Source organism: Aulonocara sp. 'chitande type north' Nkhata Bay, linkage group LG18 (genome assembly GCF_057382095.1).
Source record: "Aulonocara sp. 'chitande type north' Nkhata Bay isolate Kocher_YH1m ecotype deep benthic linkage group LG18, A_spYH_male_GT1.1, whole genome shotgun sequence".
In the NCBI taxonomy this organism is placed as follows: domain Eukaryota; kingdom Metazoa; phylum Chordata; class Actinopteri; order Cichliformes; family Cichlidae; genus Aulonocara; species Aulonocara sp. 'chitande type north' Nkhata Bay.
Window position 1 is genome coordinate 8,509,326 of NC_141361.1, and position 20,112 is coordinate 8,529,437.

General features: G+C 38.9%; 1 protein-coding gene across 1 annotated transcript in view; it reads right to left on the bottom strand.

Moving 5' to 3' along the window:
- Positions 1 to 5,614: 5,614 nt before the first annotated feature.
- Positions 5,615 to 20,112, bottom strand: part of LOC147307936 (contactin-associated protein-like 4) — a 146,254-nt gene continuing 131,756 nt past the window's right edge. The window contains exons 20-24 of the mRNA XM_086271142.1: positions 19,945 to 20,078; positions 18,181 to 18,268; positions 12,432 to 12,662; positions 11,225 to 11,296; positions 5,615 to 9,944 (exon numbers count right to left, since the gene is read on the bottom strand). Of these exons, the coding sequence (XP_086127268.1) occupies positions 9,751 to 9,944; positions 11,225 to 11,296; positions 12,432 to 12,662; positions 18,181 to 18,268; positions 19,945 to 20,078 (719 nt within the window). The 3' untranslated portion in view covers positions 5,615 to 9,750. The remainder of the gene's footprint in view (positions 9,945 to 11,224; positions 11,297 to 12,431; positions 12,663 to 18,180; positions 18,269 to 19,944; positions 20,079 to 20,112) is intronic.

Consider the following 20,112-nt stretch of genomic DNA (forward strand, 5'->3'; position numbering starts at 1 on the left):
CTGGACTTTGGTGAGATTAACGATGATACTTTTTAATAATGTTGAATTTGGAATAGATATTTAATTTAAATGGTGTAGGTGTGTGTGGAAAAAATAAGAGGAGCAAAAGAAGGGAACTGAAGGCTTTAGTGGGTTGTTAATAACAAGCTAACCGGTGCTCTGCCAAAAGTCTAGATGTACCCAACAAACAGCAAAGCAACGACAAAGCAACGACAAAGCCAACACTGGTCACTACCAATTAGTACTTCACGCATTTGGCTGAAGAGTCTCTTTCACTTTGTCTCAGAGCATTAGCAAGCTTGTATTTTCACTATGTACACAATGTGCAGGGTGGTTGAGTCCAGCATGTAAGAAGGCAAGTTGTGATGACCTCATTGACTGCAGTAATCACCTGCTAAAATCTGCCAGCTTTTCTCACTTGATTTAACTATTGTGTATCTGCTACACAGCTTGAAGGGTTTTTTTTTTTTTTAATAATTGCTCAGTCACACTAGATTAAAAGTAGAATTGCAACTTCCCTGCAACTGGGGAAAAAAATAAGTGGTTTCCACTTTTTTTTTGCATTTGCAAGTAACTGTAGGGACCTCTTTATTCACAAGGCGATTGCACATGTTACCTAGTCAGAGGTAACCCAATTCCAAACAACTGTGGTTGACTTTGTCTGAGTATAGTTTGCAGATAACTGCCATTATAAATGCAGACAGACTGCCAGCACTTCGCCATGAATCTGAATCAGACTCAGTTGGATGTTTTCTGGTTATATTATTTTACGCTAGGTGACAAATCGCTGGTATATTATGCTTCCAGGCACCCAACACGTCCCTATATTACAAGATCGGAAAAATTAGAACCGTTTGGAATGAATCTACACATGTACATTTATTTTACTTAAATCGCTTTGGAAAACACTATCTAACATCATTACAGTGGTGAGAGTTACTGATAAGGTTAGGGTTAGGGCTGGAATGTCTATTACCGCGGGACTGTTGTTCTACTGGATTTCATCCACAACCCGGCGCATAGCAGAGGAATGCAAAAGGTCGCCTTTCGCGTTCCCATAGAACGCCTCGGGATGTGACAAATCGTCGGTATATTACGCATCGGAAGTGAGAGCGGTCTGAAGTGCAAGGTTGCCAAGCACCTGTGTCATTTTAAATTGCTGTCATACAGCAACTATGTAACTATTTGTGACCCTCATAGATTTATGTTTATCTTGATGCCTCGAAGTTGAGTTAAAGACGCCAAGTGGCTGCAAGTGGTTGCAGAGCTAGGTCCATCTACAGATGTTGGTTACACACAAGTCATTGCATTTTAAAGCGATGATAATATGTGTTTAATGTTAAGGTTAGAGTGAGACTGGGACTAGGTGGAGGCCCTACAGCTTTCCTATAACCACCCTATAAATACTTTGTTTTACCATTAATTCAGTTCAAATGAGTCGCCTCAAGATGCTTTAACAGAGTGTGTCTCACAGTAAATAGTGATGAGATTTTAGGACATTGCGTGATATCAAAAAGAAGGAAAACAAATACAGAATAGCTGGAATCAAGTCCCTAATCGGAAGTTCAGTTTTTTCTACCCTGTCTTCAGCTGAGATGAGGAAACACACAATATCTCTACACTATCAAAAGGCCCTTCGTAGAGCCAAAACAACGCTCCATTTTTCCTGCATCCTAAAAAATTGTGAAATCTCACCAAATACAGGGTTTATAATCTGGGTATGGCTACACTACTCACACTCTCAGCCTAATAGTATGTGTAAATCCAAGCATTATGTACTCTTAATTGCAAGTATGAAAGAACATGATTTGACACATAACAAATTTTGCTTGGCTAGCTCTGGGTGAACTGCAGGGTTTAGGGTGAGCAAAAAGTCATTTCAATTGCAAAGTGGGATTAGTAGCCTATTCATGAAAATGTGTATTTCCATCCGCTCAACTGGCTTACAGTACTATTCTGCTATTGCATTGCCGCATATTCTGCTCATTTATTGTGTGAGCGATGACATAACTGGATACTTACTGCATTAGCGTCTTGTACGTAAAGATTAAAACATAATTGCACCATGTTTACAGGCGCACAAAAAGCATGCATCAGCAGCTCTCATCAACATGCAGATCTGTCCCGCTAAACCCTCACGCACCCCTCTGTCATCTAAGCAGCCTTTAATATAGCTGAATATCACAGTAATTACAGATTTTAAAGCTGCTGTTTACATCGCTGTTGAGGAGTAGAGGTGAATAATTGAGGGATTTAAGTCAGCAAACTGGCCAACTGGAGGAGAAAACAGAGCCAGAGATTTTTAATGGGGGAAAAACATGAATAATAACAGCAGTACCTGATTTCAGCAAAGGGCATGCTCTTTAATTTCACTCAGGTTTCTCTATTTTCTCCTGATGTGACTTATAGATCAAACTTACCTGTCCATTCATGATAAAATAAAGAAAAACAAAAGCAAAGAGATGCCAGTAAAGTTTAAATTATTCATCTGTGTGGAGGTGCTGTGAAGTAACACTGCATCTACAGGCAGCACTGGGTGATATAGTTCTGTCTCAGACCACTGACCACTGGTGTAATACTGCTGTAAATGGTAAATGGACTGCATTACCATGGTGGTTTTCTGGACTCAAAGTGCTTTACGCTATAAACTTCATCCAGCCATTGGCACGTGCTTTAATATAAATGGAAGTGATTTCAATTCACCATTACCCACCACCAAAACAATATCTTTTTCATATTGTTTTGGTGGTAATGACTATGGAGCTGCCTACTTTTGTGGTACACACATTTTCTTAAATATAATAATAAGTAATACTTCTTGAAAGTTCAGATAATAATAATAATAATAATACAAGTGAAACCTTTTCTACAATCACATTGCATTTGTCTGTAATACAGTGATGTAATGCATTACAGTATCTCAATATAATAATCACATTACATTTACAGTTTAAGGTAGTAAAACCTACCATGCCTTGATTCTGCAAAACTTTAGTCACACAAACCTCAAGACTGGTCAGTGACCTCCTCACTATGGATAATGTGTGCACCTGGACCATCGAGGAGATGCTGCTAGATGTTATTGTTATTGAAATTGATTGCAAATAAGTGTGATATGGTGCCGCCAGAGATGGGCAGTAACGCGTTACTTGTAAGAGAATGTCTCACGACAGTGCCGTAAGAAAGTGCGACGTTTGTGGCAACAGCTGTGTGCAGATCAACAATGGATAATATATCGAGTGCAGGGGAGAGTATGAGCGTGCAGCGTTTAAAGCGTGGAAGTACTGACCTTACTTTGAGTTTGATTCCATAAAAAGTGACAAAAACATTAGCGTCTTCTGTGCGTGGGAAGAAAACTTCTTTTTACACCGAAAACCCCCTAAACTTCCAAGCAAGCACCGAGTGCGCAATGATGTAATGGGAAATTCACAGAGAAACTCGCGGATTCTTCCACTGACCGCCGCGGCACACCTGCACCAGGGTAAACCTCCGCCTACGCCACTCCTGCTTTACAGGTGAAAATAGAGCAACAGGACCGCTAGTCTGTGACTTTATTTATTTTCTGCTGTGTTTTACTTGCATCTATTTGAAAGAGTGAGTGTAAACACACACAAAAAATATTTTATGTGCTGGAATGTGCAGAAAATAGGTTTAAATATTAAACAAATTTCTTCCAGTCAGAGAATGTTGCATATAATTAAATTTTTGCTTGATGCATAAAGTTAAAAGATTAAAACTAATAAAACAAGTTTTAAAAAGAGACTTTTCCATTTGATTACATATGATGGATTATGCAGAAAAAGTAGAATTGGGCTGAAAGATCTATCGCTTTATTACCTATTCAGGTTGTAAATCGTGTTTTTAAAAAGTAACTAAGTAATTAATTACCTTTGAAAATAAGTAATCAGTAAAGTAACGGGATAAATTTTTTGGGGAAGCAGTTACTGATTACTTTTTTCAAGTAACTTGACCAACACTGGGTGCCGCATTAAAAAACCTCCTTGCAGTTGCTTAGTTTGCTAGCAGACTGCAGCGGTTGCCACTAGTTGCATGGAAGATATCAGGTGATCTGCTAAAAATCACAAATATCCATGAAAACTGAGCAAACTTCAATCTAAATTTGGGTTTTTGGAATGTAATGGTTGCAGTGGTAAGGTTCAAATTTTAGTCTGAAGGGAACTGGCAATAGAAATCACATTATTCTTAGCAGTTGCTCTCACTGAAACTTAACGACCAGCTTGTACTAACCAACAATGTGGTTTGCTGTGTAAGGGCAAAACCATACCATAGAGGGTCCTTATATAATTGTTAAGATAAGTGGACTTATATAATGTTTATTGTTATATTGTTAGCATTTACCTCCACACCATAAAAAGCATGAAGTAAAATAATGCATTACTTTTTAAAAGCAATGTGTAATTTATAATATTTTTTTCAGCGTAACAACTCCAGAACAATTTTCAGGTGCCTTTATCTAACATGTGAATGAACATCAAGCAAAACTAGAATAACGGAAAGTTAAATTAAAACATATTTGTTGCACTTTGTATATTTTGCAAAAATACTGTATGGTTGTGACAAACGTGCACAGCACACCATTCAGGAGAAACGCTCAGTGCGGCATCAACCGGTGCAGTTTTAACACGACATTGCTTTAAAACAGAGGCAGCTCCAAAGCTTCAACCACTGTGTGTATCGAAAATAACCAAAGGAAGGGAGCTACATAAAGCCCTGTGAGTCACAGCGCCATCGCAGATGAAAAAGCCAGCACATCAAAGCTCTTTCAAATGTTAACCCAGGATGACAGTCTCTTTCCCTCTGCTGTCAACTGATTGGCGAAGAGGGGAAGAGACTGGTATTTATCATCCTAATCAGACGCATTAGATGTATACCGCACTGCCCACAGATGAGACTGAATCCTTTAACGAGTTTAAATTCTAGTTGGCTGTAGAGATTATTTGATCCGTTTGATGTTTTCTTCAGCGAGTCTCTGATATCGCCGCTGATGCTGAAGATGTCAGTTATCAGCTTTACTTGTGGCCTCTGATCACAACCAGTAAGCGGATATTTAAATGAATCGAGCAGGGACCACTGATGTGCGGCAGCTGAATCATATCATAACCTCAGACGTCTTAGCGCTTGAACAGAGAGAGGCGCTAAGTGACTCTTCACAGGCAATCACTTTGTCACCCTCTGCTCCTGGATGCCACACGGCTTTACATATTTCTCTCATCTCTGGGATGTTAACAGTCATCATAAATGTCAGCACTGAAGGATGAGCATCCTCCCACACTCCAGTTAAAAGGAACACACATAAAAGATGTAAATGTATGTAAATTGTTATGGTTATTGAGGGGGAAGTCTTTGCTGTATGTCACATTCATTTAACAAAGAAACAAAAGATTGCAGTGGTTTACATTTTTTTTGTAAAGAATCCTACCTCAACTAATTTTCTTTCATTTTGTTGCGGAAACACATGTCATCGTCCTGCAGAACCCTTCAGATATGCAAATGTAAGAACAAATTGATTCACAAACACAATTACTGTTTAACACTCCTGCAATTCGTGTGTAAAGCATGAAAACATGATAGTTTTTATTTTTAAAAAAGCATTGTTATTTATTTTCATCAAACAGGCATTTTTTGTTGATAACCAAACAACCAGAGTTATGGATGAAAGCTGTATATTTCTATTGCATGTCACTCACACTCACATCACTGTATTCACTAACACTACAGATACACTGACAACATTTCATCGTTAAACAAGTGCATTGTCAGAGAGAAACTACACCACTGTCAGTCAAAAAAAATAATACTGAAGAATAAGACTTTAATTACTCTATATTTAACTTAAAGTCAATAAATCCCATGAAAAGGTCAAATTTCACTTCCCCAAACTTTTTTTCTAGCCTCAGTACTGTTGAAAAAAACTCCCAAAAACTAATTTGAGACCACGGTAGTTTTTGGCAAACCTTACCGGGACTTCGCTACGTACTTCTATGTTAGCAACTCAGCTCAGCAGTAGATTCACACACAAATACTTTAGCAAGCATTTCCCATAGCAGGACAGTTTATACACAGACAGTATAAAGGATGGACGTAGCCACTCTGATTTGGCCTGTTGGTCAATAAAGTCCTGTTATGAAGCCTTGAGTAGAGCATTTCAAGCCGTTTGAAACCAGATGCAATGAGGGAGGGGCAGCTCCAACAGTGAAATAGTGTGCAATGAGCATATCTTTGATAAGTCCCTCACAACTCTCTGGATGGCAGTAATTTACAAAATGGGCTTAATGTTGTTATTCGTTATGGCGAATGACCATAAATCCATCAGGGGAATATTTACTGAAGTCACACAGAGCAAGGGAGCCAGGGAGTGTTTTCCCATAGACTTCTACACAACTGTAAGTTTTATTGAAAGAGGTGTTGCCCCCTGCTGGACAATTAAAAAACTGTAGGTTTAAGGCACTTCAGTAATGCTTTTCAGACCTGGAAGCTATGTCCATGTTTTATCCTGTCTATAGGTGCACCTGTGTACTGTGTTCAAAATGACTCATCAATCAAAGTAAAGTCTCACTGGTTATGATTACTTGTCACAGAGAAATATATATCACAATTAATATCAGTTACCTGTTGTTGTTGTTGTTTTTTAACTTCACAGAGTTTGATGACAATAAGAAAACTGCATAACTTCAGACCTGGTCACATGATGTGAGTTTCATCAAATTAATAATAATAACCCCCCACAACCTGCTAGGTTAATGATCTAACATGGCACCAATGCAAAGTGAATTTAAGCAAATTTTTTTTGCTTTATTTTAATCACATTAAGTTAGGTTATTAGCCAATTTGCACATTTTCTCAACATTTGAGGGAACGTAGAGCCAGAGATAAATAAAATTGGGAACCTGAAATTTAAAATACATGAATTTAAATATGTATTTAAAACGTTTAAGTTAGTGAGTGGACAAACCTGATGACAATAAGGACTTCCTGATTTTATTTTGGAAAGTTCTTTACTCAGTTAATGACGAAATGTCAGGCAGTGTAAACAGCCCATTACACAATTAAACTAAAAGACAGTCAAGAAGCTGTAGCTCATCAGCTAGTGGAGCATTAAGAATGTATAGTTCTTGTGGCTGTGCTCACATTACAGGCTTTGCTGCACATTTCTGATTTTTAACTCGTTCTTTTTACTCTTTTTAGACAATTTTTTAAAGTCAAAAACGTAATTTTTTTTGTTTTAATCGTGAGAGTTTGATACATTCAGCTCAGTAACAGATCAAAGTATTAGACCAAAAGTCCAGTAATGCTTTGAAAGTAGCGGTATGATTATTTCATTAAAGTCCATTAGTCGGTTTGAGGGAGCCAAGTGGAAGTCAGTAGGAGTGGCATGTGGGAGTCTCGGGTATGCATGCTCTCTGGAGTGTCACAGATTATATTCCTATATTCACGGGCTTAAATTTGGCGAGCATGCAGAGCATACAGGATAACTAGCCCGTGCTTTATTTAGAACGTGAATGAAAGAGCCACAATGTTTTAATACAGCATCCAGTTCTCTTTAATACGTCCACTTGATGACAACAGAAAATATACAACAGGAAGTGGGATGTAAGCCTCCCACACCAACGGTACCACTCTGAAGTGGTTGTATAGCCCAATATAATATAATATAATATACTTAGTGCTGTAAGCGTTAATCTCGATAAAATGACATTAACGCCATAACTGCATTAATGCGGCAAATCTCCGTTAACGAGTTACTGCGGATCGCCCCGTGCGTGTGGCTGCACAGCATCAACGCGTTAGCATGGTTAGCTCGCTGACAGTACTAAATATGATATAATACAATAATGCAATTTCCTAAAAACACAGGCTTCCTTTAATTCTCGTGTGACCAGGTCTTCATCCTTTAAATGACAAATTAACAAAATTCTACATAATAGTGTAGAAAATGATCAGCCTCAAATGTAACATGGTTGTAATCTTGTTCGTCGTGTTAAAATGGTTTGACAAAACCAGAGACGCTCACAGTGACAGTTTGCACACGGTTTCCACAAATCACTTCACAAATCCCACATTAGTGACTGGTGCCAATGTTATGCTGTGTTTGCAGAGGAAACTTTTGAAAATGTTCTTCTCTGGGTCTTGAGAAACGTCTTATTTGCTTTATACATATGCAGCGTATCATCCAGCACAGTTCAGTCTGCACGCTCGTCTGGATGTCAAAGTTACCTGTTGAACCTAAAGAGTGCTGCACTGCAGTAACTTCTGCTGCGAGGACAGTCAGTGCTTCTTCACCAGAGAATGAACTCTCTGGAATCAAGAATGGGACAGACAACAACGCAAAGAGATGAATTATGCACTTTGAAGATTTAGCAACTTTTGTCATTAAAATCCCATCTGTGCATTGGGTCTCTCAGAGAGACGGTCGTGTGTGTGCGTGTGTTGATAAACAGCTGCTGTTGGGCCTCTCTGCTTGGTGGTGTTTTCATTATAACCATGTTTGCTTGACACAGTCTCTCAGATTATCTTTCAGTCTTATTATTCTCCTCTGTCTCTGCTTTCCATCAAATCACAATTCACCTGTCAGATCAGAGCAGATTAGCATTTCACAAACACATTAACCGTCTCTGTGTGCAGTGAATGAGGTGACAGACAGCCGCACTGTTACCGCCAGCAATAAAAACTTCCCCATTCAGAGACATTTAGAGCATTTGGAGATGATGCTCCCAGCAGGCAACATGCAGCAGGGAGGAGAAAACTTTAATAAAAGAAAAATATATATAAAAAGCTAGAAAACTACAAGAAAAGGTTTAATGTTGTGGTGTGCTCAGAAGAGAAAAGAAGAGACTGAAAAGGAAAGAAAGGAGAAAATGAGTCCCTACTGTATAAAAATCTCTTATTTCCACAACTGCAGCGTACCAACAGTACAAATGCAATATGTGCTTATTCACAAGTGAGCAAGACTGTTGACTTTAAGATGTCACTTAAAAAGGACCAAAAGAATCTGTTCTAGCACAGCATGGCTGGAAAGAAATCACTCAATAAAATGTATAATTGAAATGCTGACAAAAGCAGTCCATAGATGTTTGTTAGCTAAATTCCTCTGACAAAGTACAATTGTACAAGCTCGCACAGTTTTCCTTTAAAGACGTCTTCAAGGTTCCAGAAACTCCAAATTGTTATTCTCCCAAAACTTCCCGCATAATAAAAAGGCATTACAAATGAACAAATGCCAGCACTTACAGAAGTAGTCTTCCTGAGGGCCTGATTAAGGGACAGACTTTTCCACTTCCAGTTAAGCAAACAACATTCATGACCCTCATAAAAATGCACCATCAGCCAAATAACTGCAAACAACCTGATTCTCAGGAATAAAGAAATAAAGTTAAATCAACCCATAAAAAAATAAAAACACAAAATACCTGCAGCCTTTGAATATGACAGAGTGACAATACCTAGAGACTGCTGTAGACATAATTTCCCACATATACATTTTTTTTTTTTAATATTTATAGTAGTGGAAACAAGTTTGTCAACACTTTTAAGGTCCAGCACTGTAGTCTGTTTGATTCACTATATACATAATATACAGTAAAAGACAAAACTGTTCCTTTTATACGTTCTCTATTGCGTGGAGCCGCTGCGTTGTGGCTCAGTGTGCAGTCTGAAGTGCTGAGGGATGACGGACAGTCCGGTCTGCACCCCTCCAAAAACCACCATCTCATCAGGCATTCAGGATTCTTGTTAAATGATATACTCCTTTGGGTTTTCACAGGGGACGCTCTGGGAATCAGCCTGGTTGCTAAAAGCAAAATCCTGGCTGTTTTCCTGCCGGTCCTTCACTTGCTGGTTTCGATATGTCTCTTTTCTCTGGTAGAGTAATCTGCCCGTTATCGCCAGCCCAGTCACAACCACAAAGATCACAACAGCGATGACACCTGCAGGGCAGACATATCCAGGCATTCAGGTTTGGACAGGTCTTTTATGTTATGTAGCCCGCACTTAAACTTTATATTTGAATCAATGGAGCGGACTTAATAATACACAATAGAGTTTAAAAGCACTACAAACTACAAGCCTGGAGAACTACTTACAGAAATCACAACAAAGCTTGCTTAACAGAGATCAGAGGCTGTGTTTCAGAGTAAAAGGCGGTCAAACCAAATATTAATATCACTCCATCTCTGCCTTATACCCTGCAAGTCCTTGTATGTTTGCACACGTTTCAATAAATCCCTGCACCTATTTGAGGTGGCTCAAAACCTGCTCGCAGTGCTGTTTATTAAAAAAAAAAATGTTAATTAAAGAAGGTACAAAATAGTTAGTGCTGAGCAGCTGCTGTTGGGTTTGTTGACAGAGTGGATATCTCATCTCAGGGACAAAGATGTAACACAAGAAGCCCTTTAAAAGGTAAACACTAACATTTTTATTTATTAAAGTCTTACTTTTCTTATCTGACTGTAAGTATGCCAATAACAGTAACACGCTTAGCCTTTGGAAATCACTCGTCAAAAAAACATAAAGAACTGTCATCATAAGGAAGCTGGAAATAATTCGATGTCCTGCAGCTAATACCTACAGTCCTATAATTGGGTTAGACAATGAACTGAGTAGAATCCACATTGTAATTCACTTGTAAATCTCTCACAGTGCTCAGTCTCACAGTACATTGTCTGCCCATCTCTCCTGGGTAAGTCGGCTTTCTTGCCCTGCAGTCTGGTTGTTCTAATCTAACTTCAGCACACACTGAACAGAATCTCACACATTTGTACCCAGCTGGACTCCTGTTTGACACATTTCTTCATTCAGAGAAAGTTTCATCTAATTGGAATTCAAAAACAGAAATCAATTTTGCGCTTTACTACTTTGGTTTTAAAACTTTTGAAGATAACAGGGTGAAAGTTTCAGCAGAGGTTTGGTTAGTTCAGCTGCCCTTTGTACACTGAAACACCAGAATCTCTCACTTTTGTCTCGCTACAACTTTATGGGAACACTTTGGAATCAATCTTCATTTTGAATCGTTCTGGAGTGAAGCGGGGCGATGTAATTTAGTTCAAATGAAATATTTTGCTCATCATATCACCTTTGCCAAAATCCCCTTATCGCTGAAATATTGAGTCACACGTAGTTCAAGAAAAGTTCAACAGCAAAACGCAGCAAAACAAGGTGAAGAAGGTTCACGGTATAGTGAAGTATGTTTAAAAAAAAAAAACAGTACCTCCAATAAGAGCCGAGTCCGTCCTAATGGCATTGATCAAAGGTTGACCCGAACCTGCTGAACCAGACTGATCTACAGCAGAGAAAGAGAAAGGATGAGATAAAGAGGGAAAAACGAGGTAAATAGACGCAGTAAGGATGAAAAACCAAGGGCAACGTGAATTAAAAGAAGAGATACAGAGAGCTTTAATAGAAAAGCGAGGTAAGGTAGATGAATGAGAGGCAATAAGAGGAAATAAACAGGTCAGACAAAAGAAATGGACAAGGAGGGCTATTTAGAGAAACAATAACGCTCATAAAAACAGATACAAAGCAAATACTACAGCAGCAAGTTAGACGACTGTTTAAGGAATATAAAACTGGATGAAAACAAGACCGGAGGAACTGTTTGTAACTCCCCTGTGTGGGTCTAATTAATTACGTTATCAAGCACATTGTCATTTGTCGTCCCAACAAGGTGTACAAATTTAATGACACCATAATGCAGCTCACAAAAAGCAGCTCCCATCAATAAGACACACACACAAACACACACACACACACACACACACACACACACACACGTTCTAACCTGCTATTGCACAATTATCATCACGTTAAAAGGGTTGGAAATTATTAGGCGTTTAGGCCAGCGAGAACAGCAGTTACATTTAAAATGAAAGGGCAGAGGTATCCTCTGAATGTTTTTTTGGGGCGTGTTTAATATATTTTTCTAGGAATATTAATAGAACTCCCATCTGCAGTGAGCAAAAGTACAGCACCCTGGGTGATTCAAGGGCTCATACAGCAAGGCTGATGTTTCCAGTGCAAGAAAATTGGGCTTTCGCTTTTTATGAAACAACTTTCCAGCCATGGCGTGAGGCAAGAATTCACTGTTGAGCCTCTATTGACCTCCCATCCCACCCTCTGCACATCACGTCTTCTCCAAACTGCAAAGCACACAGCGGGCTATATGCCAGCTTGATTGGACCCAGAGAAATAACCCTGAGCTGGAATGATAAATTCTGGCTGGAGGATTTCTGTGTACCAAACAGTTTACACGACCATCCCTTTATATTTTTTATATTTATATATATATATATATATATATATATATATATATATTTTTTTTTAGTGTCAGTTATGGACTCTAATAATTACTCTAATAATTTAATTACCACAAAACAGCTTCTTCACAGATGATGCAAATGAGGCTCCTCCTTTCTTACCTGACAGGTGGTGTGTGTTCTCAGCTGCATAGGGATTGGTTGAAGCTGCAGAGCCACAGTTAGATTGGACTAAAGGTCCAGTGATGATGACAGGGCTGGTGTCTGAGTGGAGAAGAGCTGCTTTCAGAGGACTCATGGTGTTAAAGTGAACCACAGACAGACAACCAGTAAAACCGAGGGACGCCAACTTGGCCAGGTCTGGATCCAGGTCTGGATCCAGGTCATCAGATTCTGGGAATAAGAAAATATCAGACTCTTGAAATAAAAAATACCAAAAAGTCTTTTTTTGTGACAACCATATAATCCACTTTTGATAGTTTTGCCCTTTTGTTGATTTTATAATGATTTGAAAGTGTAACTTTACAAATCAACCAGCAAGCCTTGTGCAAGGAGAAGGATCGCTCAGTGAACCTTCAGTCAATAAAAGAAAAACTCACAATGCTCACAGAAATAACTTACATCTGACAAAAGTAATAATAAATAAAAATTCTATAAATGTTAACCAATGAAATTCAGACATTGCCTTCAACCATGCTTCAATGTAATTATTTAAAAAATAAATGCATGAAAAAGGCCTGGACAAAAATGATGGTACCCACAACTTAATATTTTGTTGCACAACCTTTTGAGGCAATCACTGCAATTAAACGATTCCTGTAACTGTCAATGAGACTTCTGCACCTCTCAGCAGGTATTTTGGCCCACTCTTCATGACCAAACTGCTCCAGGTGTTTCCGGTTTGAAGGGCGGCTTTTCCAAAGATGCTCAATAGGATTGAGGTCAGGGCTCATCTCATAGAAGGCCACTTTAAAATAGTCCAATGTTTTCCTCTTAGCCATTCTTGGGTGTTTTCGCTGTGTGTTTTGGGTCATTGTCCTGTTGCAAGACCCATGACCTGCGACTGAGACCAAGCTTTCTGACACTGGCCAGCACATTTCTCTCTAGAATTCCTTGATAGTCTTGAGATTTCCTTGTACCCCGCACAGATTCAAGACACCCTGTGCCAGATGCAGCAAAGCAGCCCCAGAACATAACAGAGTCTCCTCCATGTTTCACAGTAGGATATTGATATGCTTCATTTTTTTAGAGCTGATGTGCCTTGGCAAAAAGTTCCATTTTTGTCTCATCTGTCCACGGGACATTCACCCAGAAGCTTTGTGGCTTGTCAACATGTAGTTTGGCTTATTCCAGTCTGGCTGTTTTATGATTTGTTTTCAACAATGGTGTCCTCCTTGGTCGTCTCCCATGTAGTCCACTTTGGCTGAAACAACGATGGATGGTGCGATCTGACACTAACGTTCTTTGAGCATGAAGTTCACCTTGGATCTCTTTAGAAGTCTTTCTGGGCTCTTTTGTTACCATTCGGATTATCCGTCTCTTTGATTTGTCATCAATTTTCCTCCTGCAGCCACGTCCAGGGAGGTTGGCTACAGTCCCATGGATCTTAAATTTCTGAATAACATGTGCAACTGTAGTCACAGGAACATCTAGCTGCTTGGAGATGGTCTTATAGCCTTTACCTTTAACATGATTATCTATGATTTTCTTTCTCATCTCCTGAGACAACTCTTTCCTTTGCTTCCTCTGGTCCATGTTGAGTGTGGCACACACCATGTCACCAAACAACACAGTGACTACCTGGAGTCATATACATAGGCCCACTCACTGATTACAAGATTGTAGACACCAGGGATGCTAATTAGTGGACACACCTTGGATTAACGCGTCCCTTTGGTCACATTATTTTGATTCTCTTCTAGGGGTACCATCATTTTTGTCCAGGCCTGTTCCATGCATTTATTTTTTAAATAATTACGTTGAAGCATGGTTGAAAAACAATGTCTGACTTTCATTGGTTAACATTCATAGAATTTTTATTTATTAAGACTTTTGTCAGATGAAAGTTATTTCTGTGAGCATTGTGAGTTTTTCCTTTATTGACTGAAGGGTATCAACAATTTTGTCCACGTCTGTAACTCATTGCTTCGAGTATTTGAGACGTGCATGTCTTTGCTTTTTTTGGCAAGAGTTTAGTGAGAAGCATTGTATCACTAAGAAATGTGTATCTATTGTCAGCCGTAAGTTAGCTTCACCTTGTAAGTTTAATCTATAGTTTTACAATTTACTGGCATGCCACAGCGACCAGACTTTGCTGTTTTGTCTTATTATCAGACTGAACTTGTTAACTTGGTTTTAGGACTAACTTTAAATGTAAATTTAAAATGTAAACGAAATGCTTTACATTAAAAGAAGCCATGTGTGTCATCATTTCGACAACAGCTTTAAAAATATAAACCTTATGGTTTCCATAGGACAGTTTAGTTAATCACTTCAGATAACTGAACTTTTAACCTTTCAGAAGCTTGCTCTGTCAACCAATAGGGTGATCTGACACGACAAAAAGCACGACAAACACTGACAGGTACATTGATCCTGCTTCACATTCCCACGTTATCAGAGTGGGACAATAGTGGCAGCTCATTGACAGTAATAAGGACACACACAACCTCACACACACTGTCAATACAACACAAACCGTTCAGCTGGTCAGCTTTAAAGTCTGCATCCATCACTCCGTTTGACACGTGCACTCTCCAGCTCTTTCTGTTCATTTTATTGACTTCAAACTCTCCATCATTCACCTCTGCTCCTTCACAGCGGTGTAAACAGCAGCTGTGAAAGCCCACATTACTGCTGGAAACAGCTGCATCACTATCTGTTCAGATGACTGAGAGGTGACTGTGGTTTAAGCAGCACACATCTGCATGCTGATGAGAGCAGCAGGAGACACTGGCGCAGCCTGTAAGCTCCTCTCGGCTGATACACTACAGCCACTCTCTCTACCCCCACTTTGTTTCTGTGTATTCCTTCCGGGTCCATTAGTTAGGCTGATGGATGACAGGGTTCGAGGGGAGTGACAGAAAATCCACTTTCCTGCTGCTCTTCAGATCCTGATCTGACTCCCAGCCTCTGCTGGTTTGACAGAGGAGAGGACCGGTCACATGCTGACATGACAGGGTTAAAACCCACAGTGGAACACTGAGCAGATTTACTGCATAAAGAAAAGGATCCTGAGGGGATTTGTATTAGTTGTGTAATAAGACAGCATGAGTGCACGGCTTCTATTACATGTGGATTTCCATTATTTCGTTAATTGTTGTTCTTTTAAACTGTTAAAGATTTTGCCACAGTTTTTCAGTTCTTACATGGTGCAAAATTGTACATTATCTTATGTTCATTACATAGCACGTCCTGATGGATGCCCCGGATGAAAGGCATTTCATTCGACTGACTCATGTTTCACTATTAATTGCAGAGTGTTACGTTTTAAACCACCAGTGCGCTGCTGTGACTCCGAGTCTTATCAGAAAGCTGTGACCACAGCCTGCAGCCTCTCAGCACCTCGTGTTATTAACAGCTTATATCTCAGCCTGTCTTTGATGGTACTGCTCAAGGAGAGCATGAATAAGTCATGACAGAGCCCATTTCTCCCTCACCCCAGCACTGTTACAGGTCCCAGTTCAAGAGTATGCATTGGAGATCAATGAAGATGTGGTTTACACCTCCCAGAGAGTGAGTACTTTTCCCCAGGTGTCAAATCTGCACTTGTGCATTAAAGCAAACACAGTTCTGGTTTAACCTCACCCACCAATCACGGTAAACCCTCGACGGAACCCCATTTGCCAGAATAAGTATCTATTTTTGTATGATAGAAAAAGGAAAACATTTGTATTTATTTTAGTTGTTATGTAATTTTTAAATATCTACATGTCTAAATTGCACATACTGCGATAATAACATGCATTTTACTATAAGTGGTTATACCATCTATGAAGATTTATGCTGTTTACAGATTATACTGTGTTGACCAAACCATATGTTTTAAGGTTTGCAATACTGTATTGCTTTATGCATACACTGCATTATACAGAGAAATGTTCTGAATATTTATCCTAGCCTCATTAATAGAAATGGGATGGAAAAAATAATGGAAGTGTAATGCAATTCAGATTAATGGCAAAAACACAAAAAACACAAAAACTGAATCCCATATTCTCCATTAACCTAATATTTATGAATCCTTCTCACCAGCACATCCTTATACTGGGACCAAACAGATCATATCCATAATTAAAATGCAATAAGTACCAATTTGTGAATATTAACAAAAAGATTGTTTAGCAGTACCATGTTTTGCATAAATGCACCATCGTTGTGTTTTGTTTCATTTGCATAGTATTTGATAGAAATATAAACATCCTTTATTGTCCCTCACTAGGGAAATTCACCTGTTCCAACAGCAACGCGAGAGAGAAATGGAGCAAGAAAATTCACACAACAGTAAAGAATAAAAATACAAGAAATAAGAGACTGTACAGGGCAAATTCACAACACAAGAAAAAAATAATACTGTAAAGTTAGGGTTTCAATAAAATAAGGGTCACTAATTGCAAAATCTGTAATCCCGGATACGTTACTGCAAAAGGCATGACGTTTGAACTCCACAGCTGTTATTTGCTGAGGGAATTTGTCAACCTCCTACAACAACACCTGCATCATCTTAGACTGAGATTTTGATTTTCTGTGTTTCCTATTTACTGAGCCGAAGTCGTTCTTCATGTTTTCACTATGAACTGGCGATGGGGATGAGTTCTTACGTTTATTTGTTTTTACAAACTACTGCATCTCAAAAAAAGTAATATAGACTTTTTTAAAATATAATTTAATTGAATTAGTAAACCCCCACACTATGAATGTCTCTTTGTGCTCAGTAGAACAGTCAACTTTCAAAGACGTTGGCCCTCACGCAATGTTTACGCAAAGTTTCATGAAGACTGATCGAGTTGTCTCGAGTTGAGAGTGAAGCTTCTTAAAGCTCAAGTTGTCTGTTTGAACTAGCTTCCAAGCTTCCATTAATTACCGAAACAATACTGATAATATTAATAGAGATGCTAAAAACACAAGTGCAACAACTGGTGAAGCCAAGTAAGTCATGCATACACGCATCATATTTCAGGCTTAAAACACATACGCAATGATGTTTCCTTTAGCTTGTTGTAATAACATATTTTCCCACAATTGATGAGCATTAAAATTAAACATATTTCCTGTGTAGTTTTATGTTCAATTCAAATTGGTTTTATTAAAAAGCGCCAAGTTACAAGAGCTTACACTGTAAAGACACTAAAGTAATACATGGAAACCCCAACAATTAAACAATGTTTAATCAACAATATTGTATCGTTAGCTTTATTTTTTCTAAAATCTTGTTTCTATTTTTATTTAAGTTAACTGAAATGTTTTTTATACCTACTTTTTAGTGTTAGCTACCCATAATCACCTGTGTTTTATAGAGAAAATGGACAGTGCTATCAAACATGTGTCATTTTCAGGACATCATACATTAAAGTTGATATCATTTTTGGCTTCTGAACTATGGCATCTTTTTTAAACGAAAGATACCAGAAATGTCTGAACATCAGTTCCTGCAGCAGCTATACACGAAGTTCAGGGTTAAAGTCATGATTACAGACATTTTTCCATTTTGCCTCAGTCTCTTTTTTTTCCAGATAATCTGAATAATCAGGCTTGCTGAGAACAGCTAAAGCTACATTTATTTCTTTAAGTTTCCCAAAGCTGAGTGTGAAATGAGGCCAAACACCCCAGAGCTGTTATTCAAATGAGTGTGAGTCTGAGTGTTCTTTAAGTAAAAGGGCTTCTTCTCTATTTTTACAGGCTCCTCACTTACCGTGCACTCTGCCCAACACCAGCGACTTCACAGCGTTGAATTCCCCATCAGATGTCAGATTGAAGTCTTCTCTGGCATTTTCATCAATCTGAAGGAAGAGAGCTACTTCCATTATTTAAATAGGAAAGTTTTGTTTTAATTTCGGCGACTTTGAGCGGTAGGTGTGGCACGAGAAAAACATCTTACAGAAACGGTATTACGAGGTACTCTAAACGTGCTTCAAATTTGATTCAAATTTGTTTAAAATGGATGTAAAACTATCTCCATCACCTTATGACTCCTATACTGTATGCTGCTAAAGATACAACAATTCAGTATGACGGAAAGTGATAAGATGAAATGTGCCTCATAGTTTACTGGAGCCTCACAACACAGTGAATCAGGAGGCTACACCCACGCAAGACAAGGTCACCTTGTAATTTATCTCACAGTTGATAATTATATAGGCATTCTGGCTGCTGCATCCTGGTTAGATAAAATTTACCTCATACATCATCTGAGGCTCTTGTTAACAAGATAGGAGATTCAGGAGATCCAGATACGATGAAGATGCTTCATATTTCATCTGTGGCTTATTTAATGGGCGGTTTGTCCGCGCTGTCCTGCTATAGCTGCATCCAACTACTGTGGGTGGAAGTAAACTACATTGCTGACTAAGGCTTAAAACAAAGAGGGATTTTTTTTACAATACTGTAGTGTGGTCCACACCAGAACTGCGTGTGTGTGTGTGTGTGTGTGTGTGTGTGTGTGTGTGTGTGTGTGTGTGTGTTATTGCCCTTGAGATAAGCTCCTCATTGGCAAAGACATGGAACAAAAAAAGTTTATCTTAAGTAGCTTTGCACCTCATCTTCTTTATCTGCATGTACAAAAGCACATCATCAACATAAAAGGAGCAGGTTTTACGACACAGTGATGCATGACTTTGCATTATTTATGGAATAATTTTAGCAAGTGGCTCAAGCACCATTACATTACTGGTAACGATACTGGTTACTGGATAATCACAATTAGGATATTGTATTTGATGCAACATCATAACAACATAGCAACATCATAACATCATAACCTGTTGCATCAGGCTAAATTCTGGAAGTGTCAGAAGAATCACTACACCTATCTCACAATGAGACTGCTGTGACTGTTACGAGCCACACCTGCTAATCATTCTGGAAATACAAAATAAAATGATTCTCAGTGTGTGGTTCAAACATGCAAACTAAATGTTTCCAGCAAAGAAGAAACTCTTGTCGAGTTGTGGCAGCAGAAGCTTGTTTGTATGATGTGTTTTCTGGTGTGATAATGACAGTGCAAAGGAGCAAGTAATATGGAGAGAAACGCCCTCGGGATTGCTGCCGTGCACTGAAATTCTATAGTAGATATCAGCTTTACAACAGTCTGCAAACAGTGAATAAAACATGATGTTGTGTGCCAAAGCTTATGAGATCCACAATAATGAAACATCAGTTTGTAGACTCTTTAAGGGTTATGAAGCGAAGGTGGTAGGGATGTGGCCAAAGGTTTCTATTGGAATGTGTTGCTGTTGTCACTCACATTAACTCTGCAAACAGGATCATTTGTGTGCTGCTAATCTGTCTTTTGTTCCTCCAATGTAAGAAAACAACAACCTCGCAAATTTGCATTAAACGCTGGACTTGTTTTTTTTTACCTAAAACAATACCGACGCCTTTGTGCGAGCTGGATTTCGTTGTACTTTGCCAATTTGCAAACTTGCAGTGATTTCATGAGCTGATGAGGTGTTTTTACCTGCACAGACACAGAGTCTGTCAGCCTCTTGATGGTAACGGTGTGAAGCTGTCCATTGGCCACGTTCCTCACGCTGCTCCTTAACACTTCAGCATCTCTGCTGCTGTCCAGCTTGTATCTCACCTCCAGCTTATCTTCATACATAACAGACACACACACATACTCATC